The sequence below is a fragment of the Rhagoletis pomonella genome, unplaced genomic scaffold, assembly GCF_013731165.1.
Source record: "Rhagoletis pomonella isolate Grant_MI unplaced genomic scaffold, Rhpom_1.0 Rhpom_scaffold_00011, whole genome shotgun sequence".
NCBI lineage: Eukaryota > Metazoa > Arthropoda > Insecta > Diptera > Tephritidae > Rhagoletis > Rhagoletis pomonella.
Window position 1 is genome coordinate 28,500,496 of NW_023458565.1, and position 22,583 is coordinate 28,523,078.

General features: G+C 35.4%; 1 protein-coding gene and 1 long non-coding RNA gene across 2 annotated transcripts in view; one reads left to right on the plus strand and one right to left on the minus strand.

Annotated features, from left to right (window-relative positions):
• The first annotated feature begins 2,922 nt into the window (after nucleotides 1–2,922).
• On the plus strand, nucleotides 2,923–3,509 carry LOC118747064. Its single transcript, XR_004993920.1, has 2 exons — nucleotides 2,923–2,990; nucleotides 3,052–3,509. It is a non-coding gene; the product is annotated as an uncharacterized LOC118747064 (long non-coding RNA).
• A 4,297-nt stretch (nucleotides 3,510–7,806) lies between these two features.
• LOC118746919 (elongation of very long chain fatty acids protein 6) overlaps nucleotides 7,807–22,583 on the minus strand; it is a 64,932-nt gene continuing 50,155 nt past the window's right edge. The window contains exons 2-3 of the mRNA XM_036480905.1: nucleotides 12,045–12,182; nucleotides 7,807–8,742 (exon numbers count right to left, since the gene is read on the minus strand). Of these exons, the coding sequence (XP_036336798.1) occupies nucleotides 8,106–8,742; nucleotides 12,045–12,182 (775 nt within the window). The 3' untranslated portion in view covers nucleotides 7,807–8,105. The remainder of the gene's footprint in view (nucleotides 8,743–12,044; nucleotides 12,183–22,583) is intronic.

A 22,583-nucleotide genomic window follows, 5' to 3' on the forward strand; every position in this document is an offset into this window, starting at 1 on the left:
ACGTACCGTTCTTTCTCCATTGTTGTACTATGTTGGAATAAATTAGGTTTGCTCGATGAGCGCATTGAAAGTGTAGAATAAAATCTGACAATTAGCCCAAGAAATGACATGTGCTTAGTGCGAAAAAAAACCCTCGACGAACGCTTTTCCTACACTAAGGTACTCTGGATACAACAAACAGGCCTATTGTTAATCAATTCGTGGCTGTCTGCGAAAATATCGATCTTTGTTCTTTGTGAAGATCGTAAGCCACATAAACATTTCTATTCGAAAAGATTTCCCCTTTCACTCCATAAAAATAGGGATTCCGAAACATTTAGTAATAAACGCCTTTTCAATACTTTCACGAAGAAAACTTGCTGGGTACGTTTTTAGTTTTCTCAGCCTCAGGACATCCACTAAAGCAAGTTCTTTAATTCAAAAATATATCCATATAACGGTGAAACGTTACAGATCACGTTTAAGACCTCCCCTGTACAAGATAAGAACTTTTCTCCCATCTGATTGTTGTTGGGAGAGCAACTGCGAAAAGTTCGAAACGCTTTTGAGTTGTTAACTCAACTTCAATTTTAGTTCAGGTCTAGGACGATGAATCCGCTTTAACTGAACTTACTAAATATGAGCTTATACTAGTATAAAACTGTCCAACCGTGGTTACTCAACACGAGCAAGCGACAAAGAGGATGTCTGCCAGATCAACTTTGCCGAATACACGACTAGTTATGAGAGTCAGTTTTTTTGTAAGGGGCGTTAAAGTTTTAACATTTTGTCCTCAGACCTCTGCAGTAGAATTTAATGGTGATTTTTTTTTTAAAGATTTTAACCCTCTAACTCCTACTTAAATGGGCATGTTTGGCCCGTTCTGAAAACAAGGTTGTTGTAAAGGCACATAGAGGGTTTGAACGTTGCACGATTATTTTAAGGTTGCACAATTTGCAGGTTGTTCCACGACAGTCGGGTCTTCGTAACCGGAACGACCCAGATTTATATCTGGCCAATGCCTGTCACTACACCAAAAGCACGCTAGGTGCAGGTTCAAGCTAATGTTCACATATTTGGCATATATACACTGCGAACACCTACACTTATGAGCATTAGAGGGGATCGATTTGTTTGGAACTTAATTTTTAAACCTTCTGTACTGCATAGGGCGAAAAAAAAAAATATTTATAAAAATTTGGTATTTCTGGCAACACTGCTGCCGCTGAGAAAACGTTACATTTTGTATCATGTCTATCTAATCAGGGCGATTCTGAACAGAAATTCCCCGGAAGTTTTCTCTCTTTTCTGTTTCCTCCTATCATGAACAAAAATTTCCTGAGGATTTTTTATATTAAATGGCGGAGTTAAGCTCCCAATAAAGTGTCAAACAGCTTTTTCGAAGTTCGAATTTCCCCCTCCCAAGTTTTCGGGAAAATGCTACTCCCTGGGAGTTAATTATTGGAGGATTTCTTTCTCGGGAGAAACAAACTCCCGGGAGAATTAGGAATTGTCATCTCTAATTTTATTTTGAATTTTTGTCACACAGAATTTGAACAGCAATTGAGAAAGAGCAGAAACGGATGAACCATGATACAATAATTTTTATACCCGAGCGCACTTGTGCACAAGGGTATATTAATTTTGTTCACATAACGGTTGTTTGTAACAGCCAAAACGAATCGAGATAGATATAGACAAATGTATACATAAATGATCAGGATAAAAAAAGAAATCGATTAAACCATGTCTGTCTGTCCGTCCGTCTGTCCGTCTGTCCGTGTACACGATAACTCGAGCAAAAATTGAGATATCTCAACGAAATTTGGTATGTAGGTTTCCCTTAATCCAAGGTAGGTTGCTATTGAAAATGGGCGAAATCGGACTGTAACCACGCCCACTTCCCATATAACGGTAATTTCCAGAAATACGAAAACTGCGATATTTTAGTAACTACTGAAAATAAATCACTCAAAATTGGTATTTACAATAATTTTTTGACAAAAAATAATAATATTATACATTTTTGGAAAATGGGCGTAGCCACGCCCACTTATGGTTACATGTGTATATCTTGGTAACCGCTGTACCAATTTCTACCAAACTTGGCACAGTTGTCGGCCTTCGTACAGCATACAAAATCGCCTAAAATTTTTAAAATCGGACGATAACCACGCCCACATCCCATATAACGGTAATTTAGAGAAATACAAAATCTTCGATAAATCAGTAAATATTGAAGCTAATTTATTCAAAATTGATGGTTGCAACAATTCTTTACCAAGAAATACGTTTGTGATAAATTTTTGGAAAATGGGCGTGGCACCGCCCACTTATGATCACATATATGTATCTCAGTAACCGTTCTACCAATTTGTACCAAACTCGGTGTGGTTATTGCGCTTGCCACATATAACGGCCGCTTCTCATATAACGGTAAATTTCAGAACTGCTTGAAACTTCAAAATTTCGAAATCTAAGGACTCTAATTTACTCAAAATTGATACGCCCCGGCTTACCATATAGCCGTAGCTTTCGGTAAGGCGAAAAACATATATTTAATACGTGTGCCGGGTATTTAATGTTCGGCTCTGCCCGAACTTAGGCTTTCTTACTTGTTAGAAGGTAGTTTCACTTCATGGTGGAATATTACAAGGTGTTGGATATTGACAGCGTTCTCGCTCTAATCCGCCATCTTGGCTCCCTTAGCTATATCGGTGTTTCCCTCTTGAAAAAACTACATTTTATCGCCTTTAAAAAAGTACTAAACTACCTCATTCCCTATTCCAAAACTGATTTGCAATCACTGAACAATTCTTTGACATTTACTCTATTCTTATCGTTGGCAACTGAAAATTAAATTAGAAATTTCAACATTAATTCGGCAAAAAAACATCGGTTTAGAGTAGAGAGATTTGTAGTTATTTTGGTCGGTGCTTCCGTCCGCTGCAATTCCGTCTGTGGTTCACTGCCACTGGCCTTGCTTTTTCAACGATATAACTGTTTTCTTGGTAAGTTTAGATGGAAGATTTAAACAAGAACTACGTATTTAACTATGCATCTATTCCCCAGTGATTTTTGCTGCTGCAATCCCGTCTGTGGTTCACTGCCACTGGCCCTGCTTTTCCAACGATATAACTGTTTTTTTGGTAACTTCTACCGCTAAGACTTTGTTGCTTTTTCCCTTTTCCCTAAAAACATAATAGTGCTACAAAGCTCAATAACAATATGGAAACAAATGTTAATAAGCCACAATAATATTGACAATAAATAAGATTTCACTACGATTGAATTTTCTATTAGTAACAGGGTAGTTATAGTGAATGTTTTATTCGATAACTAAAACTATATTTGATGTTTGTAGCGATAAAAATATGCCTAAATCAGCCAAATACCCTATGTGGGTCGGCTGAATCAGTAAAACGTGACAGTAGTTGACTTTTGAGGTTAATATATCGGTCTTGAGTTGGTAAGGTTTTTAAAACATCCGCAGCTTCCTTTAAAGCATCGCTGCTAATTGCTGAGAGGACCAGATTATATTTACCGACATAAGATGTGGTCTTGTACGACTGAAAGATGGCCTTAATTTGTAGAAACCATTTGTCTGGCATCTCAGTTCAGAACGGTCGCAGCTTGCATTGCGATGCAAGCTCCACATCTTTAGTTGGCATTTTGTTCGATGAAATATTCTCCCCATCCGTCGATGCGCCCTTTTGTCGATTCCGTCATGTAACGACTCGGGGTCACCACTAATTTTTTGGTTTTGGAAGTTTGACTATAATTATAGGACATTGTGTTTAATAAACTAAATTACCATTTATTGCATAAGTACTACGTTATATATACTACTTTCGCGAATTTAGCTTATCATAATATACCGTTTGTAACTATTTATATGCAAAATTTTATATGAAAAATAGTACCAAATTTCGAACTACATCGCAAAGCGGGCTTTTTTTCTTCCCGTTTCTCTCGTGCTTCCATATTACAACCTTTTGTAAGGGAGCTGTCGACATGAGCTGTCACTACGTACAACACCTTGTATAATTCCACCATGGTTTCACTTCAAAATTTTTGACATAAACCGTGTCTGTGACAAACACGCAATGTGGCCACTGCTACGATATAGAACTTGGGGATTATCGCTTGTTATTTTAGATATTTTTTAACAGAACATGTAAAGATTTATATGTTTCATAACTGATCACTTAATTTTTAATATAAATATACGTATTTTATACATACATTTTTGCCACTGCTAACCACATGAATAAAAATCATAAAAATGAAAATATAACAGCAATATTTCTTGTTTATAATGGATTAGATCCATCGCACACCACGGACTTTATCGGCCGCCAATTTAGATGTGCTCGCTAGTCTTTCCATTGCACCACAACTTATTGGTCAGAGCGATTAAGCTGGGCATGAATCACGTAACTTTGAAACGATAGTCGTTCAAACGATACTGACAAAACGATGTTGTCAAAACACTGATTTATGCATTTGTGTTGCTGTTACGTGTTACTGTTACTGTTACGTGAAGCAAAACTGTAATCGAGTTGACGATATCGCACAAACGATCAAACAATTTTTGATTTTTATGAAGCAAGACAATCTCGACACGATGAAGAAAATTATTACAAAATATTCGAAAATTTCTCTACTTATATGTTTGGCTTTTCTTTGTTTTATTTTTCCAACGTCAAAAGCTGGATTTTTTTTTTTGAAAAAGTTGGTACAACAAAAAATACGAAACACGTTTTCTGTCAGATAGCTAACATGGCGGATAAGAAGAAGAAGTGAAACTACCTTCTAAAAATTATTGTATCATGGGATGAACTTGTAATTTCCTTTCAATTTTATATATGGGTCATTCCATACAAAATTTATATCACAATGTTTTTTTGGTGGTGGTTTTTTTTCCTTTTTTTTTGAAAAAAAAGAAGACACCCATGATTCAATAATAAAAGTTTTGCTGAGAAAATAGTTTTCTCGCTCCCTCTTGACAAAATCGGCTCCCTTTATGTGAGGTCGTGTCAAAACTCTAATGTCACTAGTGAGCAAACCTTTTTTATTGAATCATGGAAGACACCTACTATTTTATTTCATCATGATATTCGAAAATCTCGGAAAAAAATCCGAAATTTTGAACTCGCACAGAGGTATTTTTTCCAATTTTTTGCAGTTAATAAACCATTTGTCGGAGAAAATTGGTTAAGTAATCAAAATAAATAATTTTTTTCTATTAAGAAATTGCATTTTTTAATATTTTTAACATCTTTTTTCATTACTTATAAACCGGTTGACCTGTCCGCACTTGGCGCAAAGATTTTTGTCCACGGGGCAAACCGACAAATGGTCGAAGTGCCAAATAAGAAGAAAAAGAACAATAACAATGCATGCCATTAATGCAAATGCATCTTACCCAAGTATTCCACGTAGCTAATTTTAAAAACATAATTAGAAACTAATTTTTTTATACTTCTTATTGTTTTATTTCTTACATATCTCCGTTTTACATATTTCCATGTTTAAATAATTTATTTTTTTACTATTTTTTATTTAATATTTATTTCATATATAAGTTGTTTTTGTTCGCTTGTAAAAATAAGAAATAAAAATATTTGCGCTTCTTTCTCACACATTTCTTCTTTGACCGCCCTGTTGCGTCGGTTGGCTTTGTTTTTCCATTTTTGTATTTTGGTTTTGTTTTTTCCTTTTTAATGTTGTTTCAATATACATACATAAATACACAGAACCTAAACTTAAAATATTGTTCAGCGTTTTATAAAAAAGTATATAATTAATTATAATATTGTGACCCACCCACAATAAAAATAATGCGTATACATAAATTTATATAAATTAAAACGAAATCAAAATTACAGTTAGCCATACGTTGGTTTAGAAGGTTTTTTTTTAATGATGGAGCGTAAAAGTGAAAATTATAATCAATAAAAAATAGAAGAATTGAAATTGTCTTTCTAAGTTGTCGCTTTAAGCGTTGGTTAGCGTAATTTTGTCATTTGCTAATTTTAGAATTATATGCCAATTTGTCAGCACGTTTTCCATGTTTTAATTTGTGGTAACACAGCTCGGGAATTTAAAAAGGAATTAAAAGTTTTCATTAAATAAATTTCCAATAATTGCTTGGGCTAAACAAATTATAGGAATTTCAAAGCAGAGCAGGTAGAGTTATAAATTATTTTAATTAAACTTAGTAACACAAGAGCATAGCGTTTTTCAGATGCTGCACTACTCTTTTGTTGATTTACAATTTGGAAATAGCTTTATTTTGTGATAATCCTGTTTTTATATAATTACTTAATACTTCCGTCAAAATAGCTTCAATTTTATTTATTTTTTTGGGGGGAGGGGGGCGGGATGGGGCAGGTTTGGGGGGTTGCTGGTGTTAAATTGAAATCGCATATTTTCTAACTTATTGTGATGCAGTGTTTTTGAGCCTGAAAGGCAGGTGTACTTATACTTTTTTCTATTTCAGCAAAAAATTATAAGACGGATCAACAAAATTTGGACTCGTTTTTTTTCTCGCAAACGGAACCGATCTCATCTTATATGTATGTATGTAGATTTTCGATGCAGATTTCAAGGCCATTTCCCAAATTTTTCTAGCACGTCCATAATTTGAGAAAAAAAAAATCCTACTGAAGCGTCCAAAAAATCTATAAAATGAGTTCGGTCCCGTTTTTGACAAGAAACTCTTACAAATTTTGAATGTTTTGCGAATGCAAAGCTAAACTTTGTGCTTAATGAACAATAGCAATAGTTTTTTTAGCCATATAAATCGGCTCTAAAACTGAAATGCACAGTTTGTAAACGGGTACGCATAAAACTCTACTAACCTCCATATATTTTTGTTAGTTATTTTTTGTTTTTGTTTTTTTGTTTTTTCGTGATTAACTTTTTCATTCAAGCTAAATTCAGCCAGTCTGTACTTAGTAGAAAACTATATACGCAATCTTTCAATGCGCCTATGCCGAATTGACTTTGTTCTTACGAGGATTACATTCTCTACATACATACGTATATGCACTTTTACATATAACATAAGTTAGCATTTATATAAACAAATACGTATTTTTATGTATTGTAATTTACATATGTTTTCAGCGCTCAATGCGATTTTGTGTCGAAAACTTACAAGTTTTAGCACTTTTCTTTTCATTAATTTTATTAAGCTATAACCTATAATAACTAAATAAAATGCACTCACTCACAGTGCGAGTGAAAAAGAGAGCGAGCGAGTGGAAATGACAACGAAGGAGCATACATAACCATACATACATGTTTATAGAAAAATCCAATTACGTACATATTTTCGCTTGATATTTTTTTCTTAGAAAAAATAAAATAAAATTTTCGCTTTGGTTTTCATTGCTGCTTAACAAACATCATTGATTAAATTGTAAATTGGAACTTGCAGTTGTTAAATATATTTTTGTAGGATTTTCGTTTTTTATTTTTTTGGCAGCAAACAAATACATAACCTAGTATGCACATTTTAAATATACAAATTGTGGTGGCATTTAACACATACAATGCAACAGTTCTAACTTTTTTTTTTGTTTTTTCTTGTAAACATTTATGCAACGATTGCACCTCTAATATACAAAATATGTACCTAATGTGACTCGAGCAAAATTGATGGGTACACGACAGCCTCATCGTCCTAATTGAAATGAGACTATGTGGAAATTACAATTTATAAACTTTTTGTTACTTTTTTTTCTGTATACATATACATTACAAATATAGTATGTAGGATTAAAAAATTTTCAAAATCCATTCGTTATAAATTTGTTCTTGTTTTTTTTTTGTATACTTAAATAATTTAATGAATACAACAAATTTGTATTACATTCCAGGCTGTTTTGTTGAAATCATTGCGCTCCGTTTTCTCCTTCTGCTCCCGTTTCGTTGACCCGCTACTCCAACTAACTGACTACTGGCTACTGACTTTTGACTTTTGACTTATACTCTGCCCGAATTCCAATTCAAAAAAATACGTTTCAATCTTTCATTCGGCACCCGCTGGAACGCCCCACCAAAAATACAACAAAACATAGCTCCAGCACCGCCGCTGCTGCTGCTGCTGTCGCCGCTTACTGCGCTTTGGATTTGCGCAGTAACGCTGTACCGTTAAGTGCGGCAGCGCTGCCATTCGCAGCAACACTTTTGTGCTCCTCCTGTGACGATGGTGACAATTTGGCTGTATTTTGTGCTGCCAGTGATGCTGCCATGCGGCGACTCTTCTTGCCGGCTGGCGACAAGTATGTCTTGTAGAAGAAGCGCGCAAACAGCACAAAGTAGCTGAAGTACATCGCTATCGATAGATTGATATTCGTCTGTGAGATGTTGCACGATTGCCGTCCGTGTGTCTTGAGGAAACCATGGGCCCACACATTGATCGCACAGCCGACAATCATTTGTGTCAGCTGCAGTGAGGTGATGATCATGGCAATGAAGCGTGGTGGGTTGAAACGCGCTGCCTTTAGCGCATAGTATGAGTACATCACCGAGTGCACACAGTAGTTCATGACAATGAACCAGCGCGCCGATGAAGTGTATTCTGTGTAGGAGAACCAAGAGTAGATGAGCACAGTAATGTGGTGGTACCAGTGCAGGAATATGAGCGGCTGTTTTCGCAGCACAATGAAGATTGTATCACCAAGTTCGGGCAGTTTGGAGAGTACAAATAACCAGGTCCAGAATCCACAGACGCGATCTTGTTCGATGTAGCTGTGAAGAGGATATTAAAAAAAAGAGAGAAATTATTAGTAAGTGCAGCAAGTGGTTATGGGAAGTGTTAAATAGCAGTTATAGGAACAAAAATACTTTAGGGATAAACCCTAAGCGGTTGTTCTATCAAAAGAGCAGAGTTCGACAGCTTGATGCCGGAGATTTCCAACATGCAGGATCTCGATTCGAAATTCTGTAACTTATGTAGGTTCCATAAGCGGCAAGAGGGGTAGTAGCACCCTAAGACTTGCAATTTCACCTCTGTGGTGTTGACAAGCTTTGGTCAACCGTAAGAGCACTGGACCCGACGACGCGCCACGATATAGTGGAAACCTCCTTCGATGACCGTGCGTCGTCGGACCTGGGGCAATGTGTGATCTATTTTAGCCGACCCCAACGTCGTTTCACCAGAAGATTGCAGAAGCTGCCTACACCTAGTGCGCCTCTTGCTTTCAACAGCGTTGAAAGTCCCCAAAGCCTTTGGTCCTTACGGAATATGCATGCTGATACTGAAAAAATTGGGTCCAGCGGGTATAGACTACCTCATCAAGGTCCTCAATATGTCAACGGCCACTCTCATCATTTCGGTCGTGTGGAAAACGGGGCGAGTGTTCCCACCGCTAAAACCGGGGAAATCGGCCAACAAACTTTCGAAAATCGCATACCACCTGACTCCAGCGAGGCATCAGCATGGCTGCCGTGAAGTTAGCATCACAACAATACTTAACGCCATAAATAGTCAGATAACTCGTGGGCTTGGCCTAAACCACCCCTGTGAGAGAACAGTCTTAGTAACATTGGATCTTTCAAAGGCAAAGGTTTGACATCGTCAGCCAAGAAATGGAATTGATGACTTGTGCTGGGTGTTCACGTTTTCCGCGCATTCAACCGCAATTGTCAATGGAGTACATAAACACAGTGGAAAAAACTTCAGACTTGCCAAAACACGGCACTTCGGACAGCCACGCAGCAATTTTTGGTAGGACGTCACAGAACTGGGCACCCGAACAGACATCTGATAGTGACAGAGCCCTGGCCAAGGCTCGTCAGAAGTCATCTATACGAACTGACGGACGAGGTCCAGAGGTTCATAAAACAACCACTGGAGCCGACAGCTTACAGACAGGCCATAAATGGCATTCGCAGGGAGTCGGTCTCAACTTACACCAACTAACTACCGACTTGTGAATGCCCTTTTAGCAGCAAAACCACCCGATGTGGACTAGACAGAACTTCGTCTGTCACGGGAGCCTCGCACTAAGTAACTAGCACAAATCAGCTCTGGATGCAGAAGTAGGTTAAATTGTTACCTGAGCAGGATAGACCCAAATGTGCCCAACAAGTGCCCGAGAGTTAAGTATTTCACTACAACCCTCAACTTGTCAGTAGCACAGCACAATTTCCCAGGGGTATGAAAGAAAGTAGGCCGCCAGAGCAGAGTGTTTAGAGCTAGTAGGACCAAGGTTCGATTCCTGTCCGAAAAATTGGAAGAGGGGCTCGGTCAAATACTAGGCACGCATGTCAATTGTACCAAGCAAAGGGCCACCCTCTTGACAAACTTGCAGCCCACATTGGAATTATTATTGAGCAAACGCTCATCCCAAGATACCAGAGTTCACAAAGCTCAACTAGGCGGAGTGTCGCTTTTGTGAAGCGAAGAAGACCCGATAGAATGAGCTCACTGAGTGGACGACCGCCCCATGCCGGCTGCCGATTCGAAAATGTTCTATCTCAGCAAATGGTTAAAAGAGCATCCTATTTCCGAATTGGTTCGAAGAGCGCCCTAATTCAGCAAATGGTTCAAGAAAGGCCTAACTCAGCTTAAGGTATATTGAATTTATACTAAGATAGGACATCTTTTAGGCCCCAATTTACATAAAGCTGAGTTTCTTAAACCGATTCTGTTGAAGTACTCGCCCGCGATTAGCCGAACGTCCGCAGAAGCCTAATTCAGCCACTGTGTAAAGGGGTCAGGAATATTTTTTAGACTGCCGGCAAGTGTTGAGACTATGCCAAAAGTCATTGTGTTTCTGTGATAAAATAGGACTGATTACAGACTTGTACGTGGCTGAGCTGCACTATACGGCCGGCTGTGGACACATGGATTTCTCTACCGAACCAGCTACGTTCGACGTTTCTTAGAGCAAAATTTAATTGAACTCTACAAGGAGTTTAATTATGGGGATAAGTCTCAACAATATTGAAAAGGATCAACAATTTTTTTTCTAATTATCTGACAAATGTACAACTGGTTCAACAAACCTGATCGAACAACAATAAGTAGTGAATAAACGAAAAATCCAAAAATAAAGCCAAGTTACATAAATGGTCAAAGAAAAGCAATGCCAAAAAAGTTAATTACTTAGAACATAACAAAGTGACAAGTAGCTTTTACTTATTACGGCTAAATGTAGTCATAAATAACGGCAGTTAGTTAAACAAACCACAAAAATGTGATTTAATGAATAGCTACAGTGGCAAGCAAAAATATTTGTAAGATAGCGTCAAGATTGCGTTAAACATAGTCGAAAGCATACATTTGTAAATGAGAGCGGAAAAGAAGCCGCAAGTCATACCCATTTTTTTTTAATAATTTTTCCGTTACGACGACCCTTGTCGGAGTTCAAACAAGTGATTCTGAAAACAAACAGATGCTGTAAAGCCAATAAGACAAAAAAAACAGTAAAAAAATAAAACCAAATAAAGCAGCGCAAAAACCAAACAATACAATTGAAAAGCTGAAAAACTAGTTTTCGAGTTGAGAACATCACGGGCTAAACGGACTGGCGGCGGCAGGCTCGACTTATGGTCAACGCTGTAACAGTTAAGAGAGCGCGCGTCATCATCGAGCGAAGCTCAAGGTCATGCCACAATGCAATGCAATTGTCATGACCAACAACGTTTACCCAGCGGCCAGTGATTAAGAACAGCAGGCGAATGGGTAATAAAATGAAGTTACAGCTTTTGAATTTGGAATTTTTTTTTCATTAGCTACAAATTGACCACGACCGATACGAGGTAGGTGATTGTCAAGGATGAATTGCGAAAAATCCCAGTCTACAGAATAAGGAAGTCGATAAGCTAAAGCAAGCATGTACATATGTATGTAAGAATTTTTATGCAGTCATAAACTAGTTAAGAATTAAGAACAAAAAGATTAAAAAAACATATAGGAAACAGTATGTAAAGTCAGGATCTGTCGCAATTTAATACCTGCCAATTCTTAAGAAAAGTGAAAGGCGCCTAATTAGTTATGGAAGTGGAAAGAAGCTTATAGTCAATATATGTATACTGACACTTACCTAGGAACGCAAACGGAATGGAAAAGTCCATAATGACGTAGCACATGTATGAGTTCCGGTGCCGTTCGAAAAGCGCCCATAATACTGAACATGGCGAGCATTGTATTCCAGATGATTAATAGACCGCGTAGTTGGAATCTGAAAAGAAGAATAAACAGTTCAATTATATAGATCAATGTACCATATCCAAATTTTTTATAAGTATAAGAATATAAACACATTAGGGCGGATCAATATTTTTTTTACTATGCGCGTATAGCATATTAGGATTGTATGTAAAGTTCTAAGCAAATTTACCGAAGAAACCATTGGTCTAAAATCAATTTGGAGTATGCCAAATGGCGAAAATAGGTTCCCAAAAAAATGTGAAAATTTTCACTCTTGAGCCCTCTGGTGGAAGTTTTAAGAAAAAGATAAGTCCAGAAATGGTTTGCTTATACTAAAATAAAACTTAAAAAAACAAGTAAGAAAGTCTAAGTTCGGGCGGAGCCGAACATTAAATACCCGGCGCACGTATTAAATATATGTTTTCCACATTTCCGAAAGCTACCGCTACATGATAAGCCGGGGTGTATAAATTTTAAGTAAATTAGCGTCCTTAGATTTCGAAATTTTGAAGTTTCAAGCAGTTCTGAAATTTACCGCTATATGAAAAGCGGCCTCAATTTTAGTCCACTTTCAATAATTTTCAACGTTTTGCTTTTATGTGGTACAAATTGGTAGAACGGTTACCGAGATAGATATATGTGATCATAAGTGGGCGGCGCCACGCCCATTTTCCAAAACTTTATCACAAGCGTGTTTCTTGGTTAAGAGTTGTTGCAAGCATCAATTTTGAATAAATTGGCTTTAATATTTACTGATTTATCGAAGATTTTGTATTTCTCTAAATTACCGTTATATGGGATGTGGGCGTAGTTATTGTCCGATTTTAAAAATTGGTATGTTGTGCGAAGGCCAACACCGTGCCAAGTTTGGAAGAAATTGGTGCAGCGGTTACTAAGATATAAACATGTAACCATAAGTGGGGGTGGCTACGCCCATTTTCCTAAAATTTATAATATTCTTATTTTTCGTCTAAAACTTATTGTAAATATCAATTTAGAGTGAATAATCTCCAGTAGTTACTAAAATATCGCAGTTTTCGTATTTCTGAAAATTACCGTTATATGGGAAGTGGGCGTGGTTACAGTCCGATTTCGCCCATTTTCAATACCAACCTACCTTGGATAAATGGAAACCTACATACAAAATTTCGTTGAGATATCTCAATTTTTGCTCGAGTTATCGTGTACACGGACGGGCGGACAGACGGACAGACGGACGGGCAGACAGACATGGCTTAATCGATTTCTCTTTTCATTCTGATCATTTATGTATACATTTGTCTATATCTATCTCGATTCGTTTTGGCTGTTACAAACAACCGTTATGTGAACAAAATTAATATACCCTTGTGCACTCGTATATAGTGCGCTCGGGTATAAAAAAATAAGCATTTCTTTACGACACTACAGCAAAATGCCAAGAAACCTATTTTCGCAGTTTGGCAAACTCCAAATTGATGTTAAACCCATGGTTTCTTCGGAAAATTTACTTCGAATTACGGGTAGAATCCTTCTGTGCTATACGCGCATAGTCGAAAAAACCTGCCATACAAATTGAGCCGCCCTAATATACATACATCTACAAATAAACTTATTTACATAGGGGGTATTGACAATTGTCCATCGTCACGGGTGGAACATTTGTATAGCAACAATTTTCTTTCCTTTCTAATTTTAAGTATAAAATAAATACTCAGCAAATCTATATTTCGATAAAGACACACCTAATTCACAAAGGATGTCAACACTTTGTATGAATTTCAGTAGAAATTTATGCCCTACTTTTGAGATATCCTTTAACTTCTCGAATTGATGGGCTGCTAAGTATTTTAGTGGTGGTTTTAAAGGCGCAGGACATCGGCAGAGAGGATGCTCCAAGGTTTCTCTCGTTTCCCGCTCACGACACTTCCTGCACCTATCCACGCTAGTGATGCCCATTTTTTGAGCATGAGCAGCCACCAGGATCAGTTTTGCCCCCTACATATTTCTCCCCTACCTAGAAACGTACCAAAACGCTTTTGAGAGTACCAAGATTTTTTTTTTGCAGTAATATAAAACGGGGTTTTTCTTATTTAATACAGCAAATCGACGGCTTTGTGATAACTTTCGCGTATTGACGATTTAATTGTACTGAAGATTGTTTTAATTATTGCAATTTTAGTTGGCGAATAAAAATATAATAGTGGTATTCATCTAAACCGATAACTTTATCAAGCAGATATTATTATAAATTTAAGCACTACATGAACGGCCCATACTCTAGTCGTGTTTTCTTTGGTTATCGTGTTCAGTATCAGTAATTTTATACTACTAGCACGAGGATTAAGAAATTTTAGAAATGACCTCGCTAAGTGAGAAAAAATTATATTTAGACGAGATAATATTCATTTAAATAAATATTTATCATAAAGGCGATTTATTTGTAGCAAGTTAAAAGAAACCATGGCAGAATGTCTGTTTGTGTAGGAATTCATTTGTCACTGCTACCAAACTGTGCGACCAAATTATCAGTGAAACAAAACAAACAGAACGGATCATAAATTGAACCAGATCGCTATCAGGATCATATCGTTGTTGTTAATTTGCGTGCAAAATTTTTATGCGGAACCCGCTTATTGCCTAAGAAAACACAGCGGCTGTTTCGACAGAGTAGCATTGGCTTCAGTTTATCAAGTTTATTCAGTGAAATTGTTGGAGAAATTTAACAGAAGTGCGTAAACGAGTTTCCATACAAATTTTGACAGTTAATTTATAGGGTTTACACAATTATTAGTTTATACGGTTTATAATGCATTTATAAGGTTTGATGAATACCCTTAATATAGAAAAATTAAAAACGACACATGAAAAAATAAAAAAATATTGCTTTTTCAGAGCTACCGCTTTTATGGAAAAGGCACCAAAATCAAAATCAACGTACCAAATCGTTTTCAGAGCACCAGTTTTGATACGAAAATACTAAAATTGGCCACACTGACCAGGATATGCCCCGTAAGCAATTCCGCAAAACCTTATCGAGACCCTGTGGATAAACAAAGTTGTAGAAAATGCCTATATTTAAAGTAATTTGCTTTATAAGGAAAAACAGCACCGGAAATTATTAATTCAGCGCAATATAAAAACTATTTTCAACCCAACTAACTTATTTTTTCACCATAAATTACCGTACGCTTTACATATGAAATTAGTGCGTGCAAACAGAAATATGGTGGGAGTTTCGATTATGAATAACATGTGTTCAAAATTAAATTGCCGCTTGACCGAATGCAGCCTACTAATTTTGGAATATGTGTAAATAAAAGATGTTAAGAAGAAAACGAGCAGGTAAGAAATCAATATTGAATCGATATGGTGATTAAATCTTTTGAAAAATGTGGCTATGCTTTGTTTTCTCCATCTTTGATAAATATTTATGTAGATGCATGCAATAAAAATATTAGCAGAAAATAAATTTATGAACATCTACTATTTATAATATATATATATATCGTATATTGACCTATACAAACGCACACACTAATGTTGTTTTTTTTTTTGATATGCATACATTAAACGCTGACACCAAAAAGTTTGCGCAAAAATTGGCAACAAGAAAAAAGCTGCAACAACTTAAATTAAAACGGAATGATCAAAAAGGTAGCCAAAGCAACAAAAAAAAAACACCCTAAGCTATAAAAATTAACGACAACCAACAACAAAGCTATAGCGCGCCATAAAACAGTTGCAAATTTTATGGATTTGGAAATAAATATAATGAATAACTGTAAATGTGAATGTGAAATGACCAACTGTTATATAAAAACATAATTAATTTTTTTCTTTTAATACATACCCTGCGGGAAGTGATGTTTGCATAAATCTAACTTTAAACTGTATATATATATATATATATATATATAAACTAACTTTAAACTGTTTACGCAAACACTAGAGCTGGATTCCGCTGCATTAGGAGTCAACCATTTTTTAACTAACTACTTTTGGACATAAAATGTTGATAAGAAAAAATTAACGTATTTTTCATTTTTTACATGTTTATTTTTCTACTGTATTTAACATAACATATTTTTTTTTTTTTTTTGTAGAAAGCATCGCCTGGATGAAAGATTATTTTAAGATAATATGCATTTAAAAAAGATTTTTTTGATATTACCTTTAGTTTCCGAGATATTGCAATTCACTACCGAGTGAAATTCAACCAAAGCCACTTTGAATTCAAGTTGAATGAAAGTTGATTTCCACCAAGCCTTCACTGCAGTTTATGCTGTTTGAAAAACGAAGATTATAACTCGAAGGGGGTAATTGCTCTTGCCGATAACCCCATGTTGGAATTATTTGAACTTCTCTGAGCTCTTAACTGCAGTTAAGCCTTTGGTGGAAATCTATATATATAAAAAGAAGTTACATTTCCTTGGTAATCTTATAAATCAAGAACCGCCGAACCGATTCCCACGGTTTTGCATTCGTTGGAAAGCGATCGGGCTCCGTGAGGTTTGTAGCAAAGAAAATTTTTAAAAAATAACTAGGGTCTCGAGATATAGACCAAAACGTGGACCTGGGTAACCTTGGGTGTATTTGTTCAATATGGGTATCAAATGAAAGCTGTTCATGAATGCTTTAAGATAGAGCACTTTTCATATAGCTGGGTGACTAGGGTCTCGAGATACAGACCAAAACGTGGACCCGGGTAACCTTAGGATGTATTTGTTTAATATGGGTATCAAATTAAAGCTGTTCATGAATGCTTTAAGATAGAGCACTTTTCATATAGCTGGGTGACTAGGGTCTCGAGATATAGACCAAAACGTGGACCTGGGTAACCTTGGGTGTATTTGTTCAATATGGGTATCAAATGAAAGCCGTTCATGAATGCTTTAAGATTGAGCACTTTTCATATAGCTGGGTGACTAGGGTCTCGAGATACAGACCAAAACGTGGACCCGGGTAAACTTAGGCTGTATTTGTTTAATATGGGCATAAAATGAAAGCTGTTATGTCAAAAATATGCGGAAGCAAATAAAAAAAAAATTAAAAAATTCATGAATACCGTTTTTGTGAAAAATAAAATTGTGTAATGCGGACAGTTCTTTAATCTTCTTTAATATAAAAATTAATATAAAAATAAGTAGGGTTTTCCTTCCTGACGCTATAACTCCAGAACGCACGAACCGATTTCCACGGTTTTGCATTCGTTGGAGGTTTATAGCTAAGAAAATTCAGGAAAAATTTCAATAGAAAAGTATATGGTGTGTGAGTATCCCTCACGAAAATAAGTATGTTTCATTTAAAGTAGATGGTGCCGGTGCGTGAAACATTGTTTAACAGCTATTCATTGTACTTTGCTCAGTTAATTTCATGTGACACTAGCGTGCTTCGCTGCGCCTTAAAAGTAATTTTGTTTTGTTACTCCCTCTCACAACATTTGAAAATATTAGTTAATATTGCTGTACATATTTGTATAGTAGGGAGATTTTTTCAAATTATATAAATATACGTTATTTGAATATTGAATCAATACACGTTTGAGGAAAGGGTGCGATAGTAGACTCCAGTTATAAGATTATAAATTAAATTTCCAAGAGAAAGTCGGTTCTTTACATATTTTCTAATTACCTTCGAAAATATATTAACTCAAAAAAAAAAAATAAACAATGCTTCATAGATCGATTTTTTTTAAATCTAACTTCATAAAGATCTTTAAAAATATTTTGTAAATGAGGCCATAAGAGCCTTGGGGGGAGAGTTACAACACAAAAATACATTTAAGGCGCAGCGAAGCACGCCGGGTAATTGCTAGTAGGCTATAAAATTCACTCGAAAGTAAATTGCAGAACCTGCCTGATTGACTAAAATTTTATAGGTAATTTAGTACAAAATGAGTTAATAGTTTAGTTTCCGAGATATTGAGTAAAAAATACCGCGAATTTAGTAAAAAATTTTATCACATTTTGAAGATAATCTACGTCGCGTTTATAAGAAACTGCACTCCAAACTTCAGTTGAAAAATTGAAAATGTCCTTGGAAAATTGATTTGGTCCAATTCTAAAAAAATTCGCATTTATTTGATAACCATATTTTTATACCCGAGCGCACTTGTGCACAAGGGTATTATAACTTTGTTCACATAACGGTTGTTTGTAACAGGCAAAACGAATCGAGATAGATATAGACAAATGTATACATAAATGATCAGAATGAAAAGAGAAATCGATTAAGCGGTGACTGTCTGTCCGTCCGTCCGTCCGTCCGTCTGTCCGTCTGTGCACACGATAACTCGAGTAAAAATTGAGATATCGTAACGAAACTTGGTACGTGGACTTCTTTTGGGCATAGGACGGATGGTATTGAAAATGGGCGAAATCGAACAATAACCACGCCTACCTCCCATATAACGGTAATTTTCAGAAATACGAAAAGTGCGATATTTTAGTAACTACTAAAGATAATTCACTCAAAATTGATATTTACAATGAGTTTTAGACGAAAAATAAGAATATTAAAAAATTTTGGCAAATGGGCGTAGCCACGCCTACTTATGGTTACATGTGTATATCTTGGTAACCGCTGCACCAATTTCTTCCAAACTTGGCACAGTTGTTGGTCCTGCTACAACATACCAAATCGCCGAAAATTTTTAAAATCGGACAATAACTACGCCCACATCCCATATAACGGTAATTTAGAAAAATACGAAATCCTCGATAAATCAGTAAATATTAAAGCTAATTTATTCAAAATTGATGGTTGCAACAATTTTTTACCAAGAAATACGCTTATGATACAATTTTGGAAAATGGGCGTGGCACCGCCCACTTTTGATCACATATATGTATCTCGCTAACCGTTCTAGCAATTTGAACCAAACTCGGTATGGTTATTGTGCTTGCCACATAAAAGCAAAGCGTTGAAAATTATTGAAATCGGACTAAAATTACGACCGCTTTTCATATAACGGTATATTTCAGAAATGCTTGAAACTGCAATATTTCGAAATTTAAGGACGCTAATTTACTTAAAATTTATACACCCCGGCTTATCGTGTAGCGGTAGCTTTCGGAAAGGTGGAAAACATATATTTAATAATTGCGCCGGGTATTTAATGTTCGGCTCCGCCCGAACTTAGACTTTCTTACTTGTTTATCCTACATTACTCTGATATTTTTAAGTGATTTTTTTAATTAATCATATCCTTGAAATTTTAAGGTAGTTTAAAAAAATCCTGACGTCAGACAGAAAAGAACGCAGTTTTACCATATTTGGCCTCTAGTTTCGTGATTCTACTGATTTTTTTGTGTTTTAAATATTTTTTTGGTTTATTTAAATATAAACTTGTTTAAAGAAAGAAACTCCCAATTAGATCTGCATGACTTTATAACTCACTTTAAGTTGGTTTTGTCATAGCTAATTAAAAGTGAGGTATTTACCGAAATCCCGCAAAAAAAGCCAACTACAAGTGCTTAATTTTTATTAATAGATAATTTTTCACTGAAGCATATTTGCAATCACACATACTACATAGGTACATATAAACATATGCATACAAACTTCGTTTTTAAAATCTTTAAACAGTTGAAAGTGTGTTCAAACGCAAGACAGACGGGCATGCTTGCCTTATAGACGGCAATAATAGTACGGATCAACGTGAAACTTTCGAGTATCTATTTTTCCTCATTAATCATCTTATTTAAATGATAGTTTTCGTTGTTATATTGAAAATTTTTTTGTTGTTATGTTGAAACCAAAATAACCAAAAAGAATATACTGGTCTCAATTTGATATTGTTAAAAAACTTGTAAAAACTTGTGCTTTTCTTCATCAAATTAATAACCAAAATACAAATCTAATATTTTTCAATACACTTTTTACATTATTAATGGTTATATTGCTACCGAAAAATGATACTGTTTAAAGTTTCATTTTAACGCAACGTGTATTAAACCAATAGTGATTCTTTTTTTTGAGTGTGGGTTCGAGTCCCACGGCCAGTAGAATTTTCACTTATTTCGTTTTTATTCATTTTTTTATAAGTTCTATACTTTTTTTAACGTTGCTTTCAGTTATTTGTTGTTGACTTCTTAATAAAATTCAACTGTAAAAATTTTAATTAACTAATAGTATATTAAAAAATGTGATATAAAATAAAGCAAATGAAAATAAAATAGGTAAAGTAAAATTAAATATATAGATTAAAAAAAATAAAGCAAATAAAAAAAAAATTCTTTGGCAATCGCTCCAACAGAGGATCGAACCTGGCAGCTACAGGCTTGTAGCACGCAACTTTCCCCACTCGGCTACCGCGGACGCAAAAGTTGCCTGCTCTGTTTGCTTACTTGTACAAAAGACTGGCTGTTTTTACCAGTGTTGTCATCGAAAATTCCCCGGATCCGAGTTTATTCGCAAAAATTGCGTGCATTTGTCGGCTGCTTATGCGCATTTTAAGGAGGAAAATGCACGAGTTAAAACAAATAAAGGCTGTCTATGCAAATAAGCGAGCCCGTGTGTCAACCTTATAAGTGGGATCTCTTAATTACAGAAAATCTATATTTTGATCAGGTTAACGAATGAAATTTATTACAAATAATTAGAGTTATTAAAAACAAGACCCATAACAGTTTAACAGCAGTGGTGTTAACTAAGTAGAATTTTGTACATTTATTAAGGGCTAAGTTCAGTGTATCTCTGTTATTAGTTAGCGTTTAAGGGGTGTTTATATGAATAAATGATTTCAACAAACTGAGAACGAGTATCAAAAGGCAATATGTAAACAAACTTATTCGATTTTTTACAGCAGCCAAGTTGCTTTGGAAACAGTATGTCAATTTCCTTTTAAGTTTAGACGTCGTTTATCAAGTGGTCAACACCTGTGAATATTGAACAAATGTAAGCATGTTATTAGGCACACAATAACTATGGGCATTAGTCGCTTAAGCTATCAATCAAAAACCCGTGGTTTTCATATTTTATGGTAGAGCAAATTGTACTCGTAAAAGGCCTTCAGTTCTTCTGACTCGATAAATACATAGTTACTTTGTTTGATTTTCTACTCACAGAAGTATTTGTTGTTCAGTTTTTTCACAATATTCAAAATGTTTTCCATTATAAATCTTTTTCGTTAACTTTTATTTAAAATATAGGTATAACAAAACTATATAAACCAATGTTGCTAACTTTTACAAGATTCTCGAAAATTCAAAAAATTGCGGCCATCAAATTTCAAACTTTTTAATAATTTTTTTTTTAGAATTTTTTGAGCATGAAGCTTTGTTGTAACCCTTTCAATTGCAACATAAAAAAATGCAAGTTTTAAGTAGCTGTTTGAGTAGCAGTTGATTTTTGACGGTATCGTCCGTTTTCTTCCGTATGAAAATAAATTTTGTTCACGGCCCGTAAATTCGAAACCTCATTGAGTTGTCAGCAATGCTAGCCATTATCTAAATTAACGAGTATATATTACATATCGATGGCTGAGTGGAAGATCGACATATCTCGGCGGCCAGTTCGAAAACGCTCTATCTCAAAAAACTTTTCAAGAACGCCCTATTTCAGAATTCGTTTCAAACACGCCCTATCTCAGCTGCCGATTCAAAAACGCCCTATATCAGCATATTTTCAATACATTTTGAAGTGAGATAGGGCGTTTTTGAACCGAATTTTGAGATAGAGTGTTTTTAAATTAAATTCTGAAATAGGGCGTTCTTGAAAAGTTTTTTGAGATAGAGCGTTTTCGAACTGGCTGCCGAGATAGGTCGATCTTCCACTCAGCCATCGATATAAAGCCTTAAAAATAATTGAATTCTCATTAAGCGCTCGTACATATGTACATATGTACATTAGGCATGTCACTTTTTTATAAAATTAAATAAATATAGGTAAACATATGATGAAAAACAAAAAAAAAACAAATTTTAACAGAAACGTACGTTTTTTTGGTCTTTTTTGCAACATTCTTCTCATAGGTATATTTAAATTAAAAAAAAGTCATATGCATAATGTATGTACATATGTATTTATATAAAGCTAAATGTGCATACATTGTACATTCAGACGAGTTCTACAAACTTTGCGATAAAGGGTATGTGACACTTAAAAGTGTTAAAATCGTATATATTAGTCTGCTATAAACAAAAATGCCTGAGTTTTTTTTATTAAATAGTCATAAAATAATCATAGACCGTAAATTTACTAATTTCTTATCAGTTTTTTTATAAACTGGAATCACGAAATTATTAGTACTTTACCACCCCATTGATCGGCCTTATCAAAAAAAACAGCTCATTCGCAGATATGCACATCTGTCCATACAATGTGTACATGAGTATGTATTAATAAGAATATGTATTTTTCCAGCACCACGCCGCACAGTGTTGCAACTCCGTACATATCGCTTGAACAAAAATAGAAAACGTGAACCGATTTCGCTGAAACTTGGCTC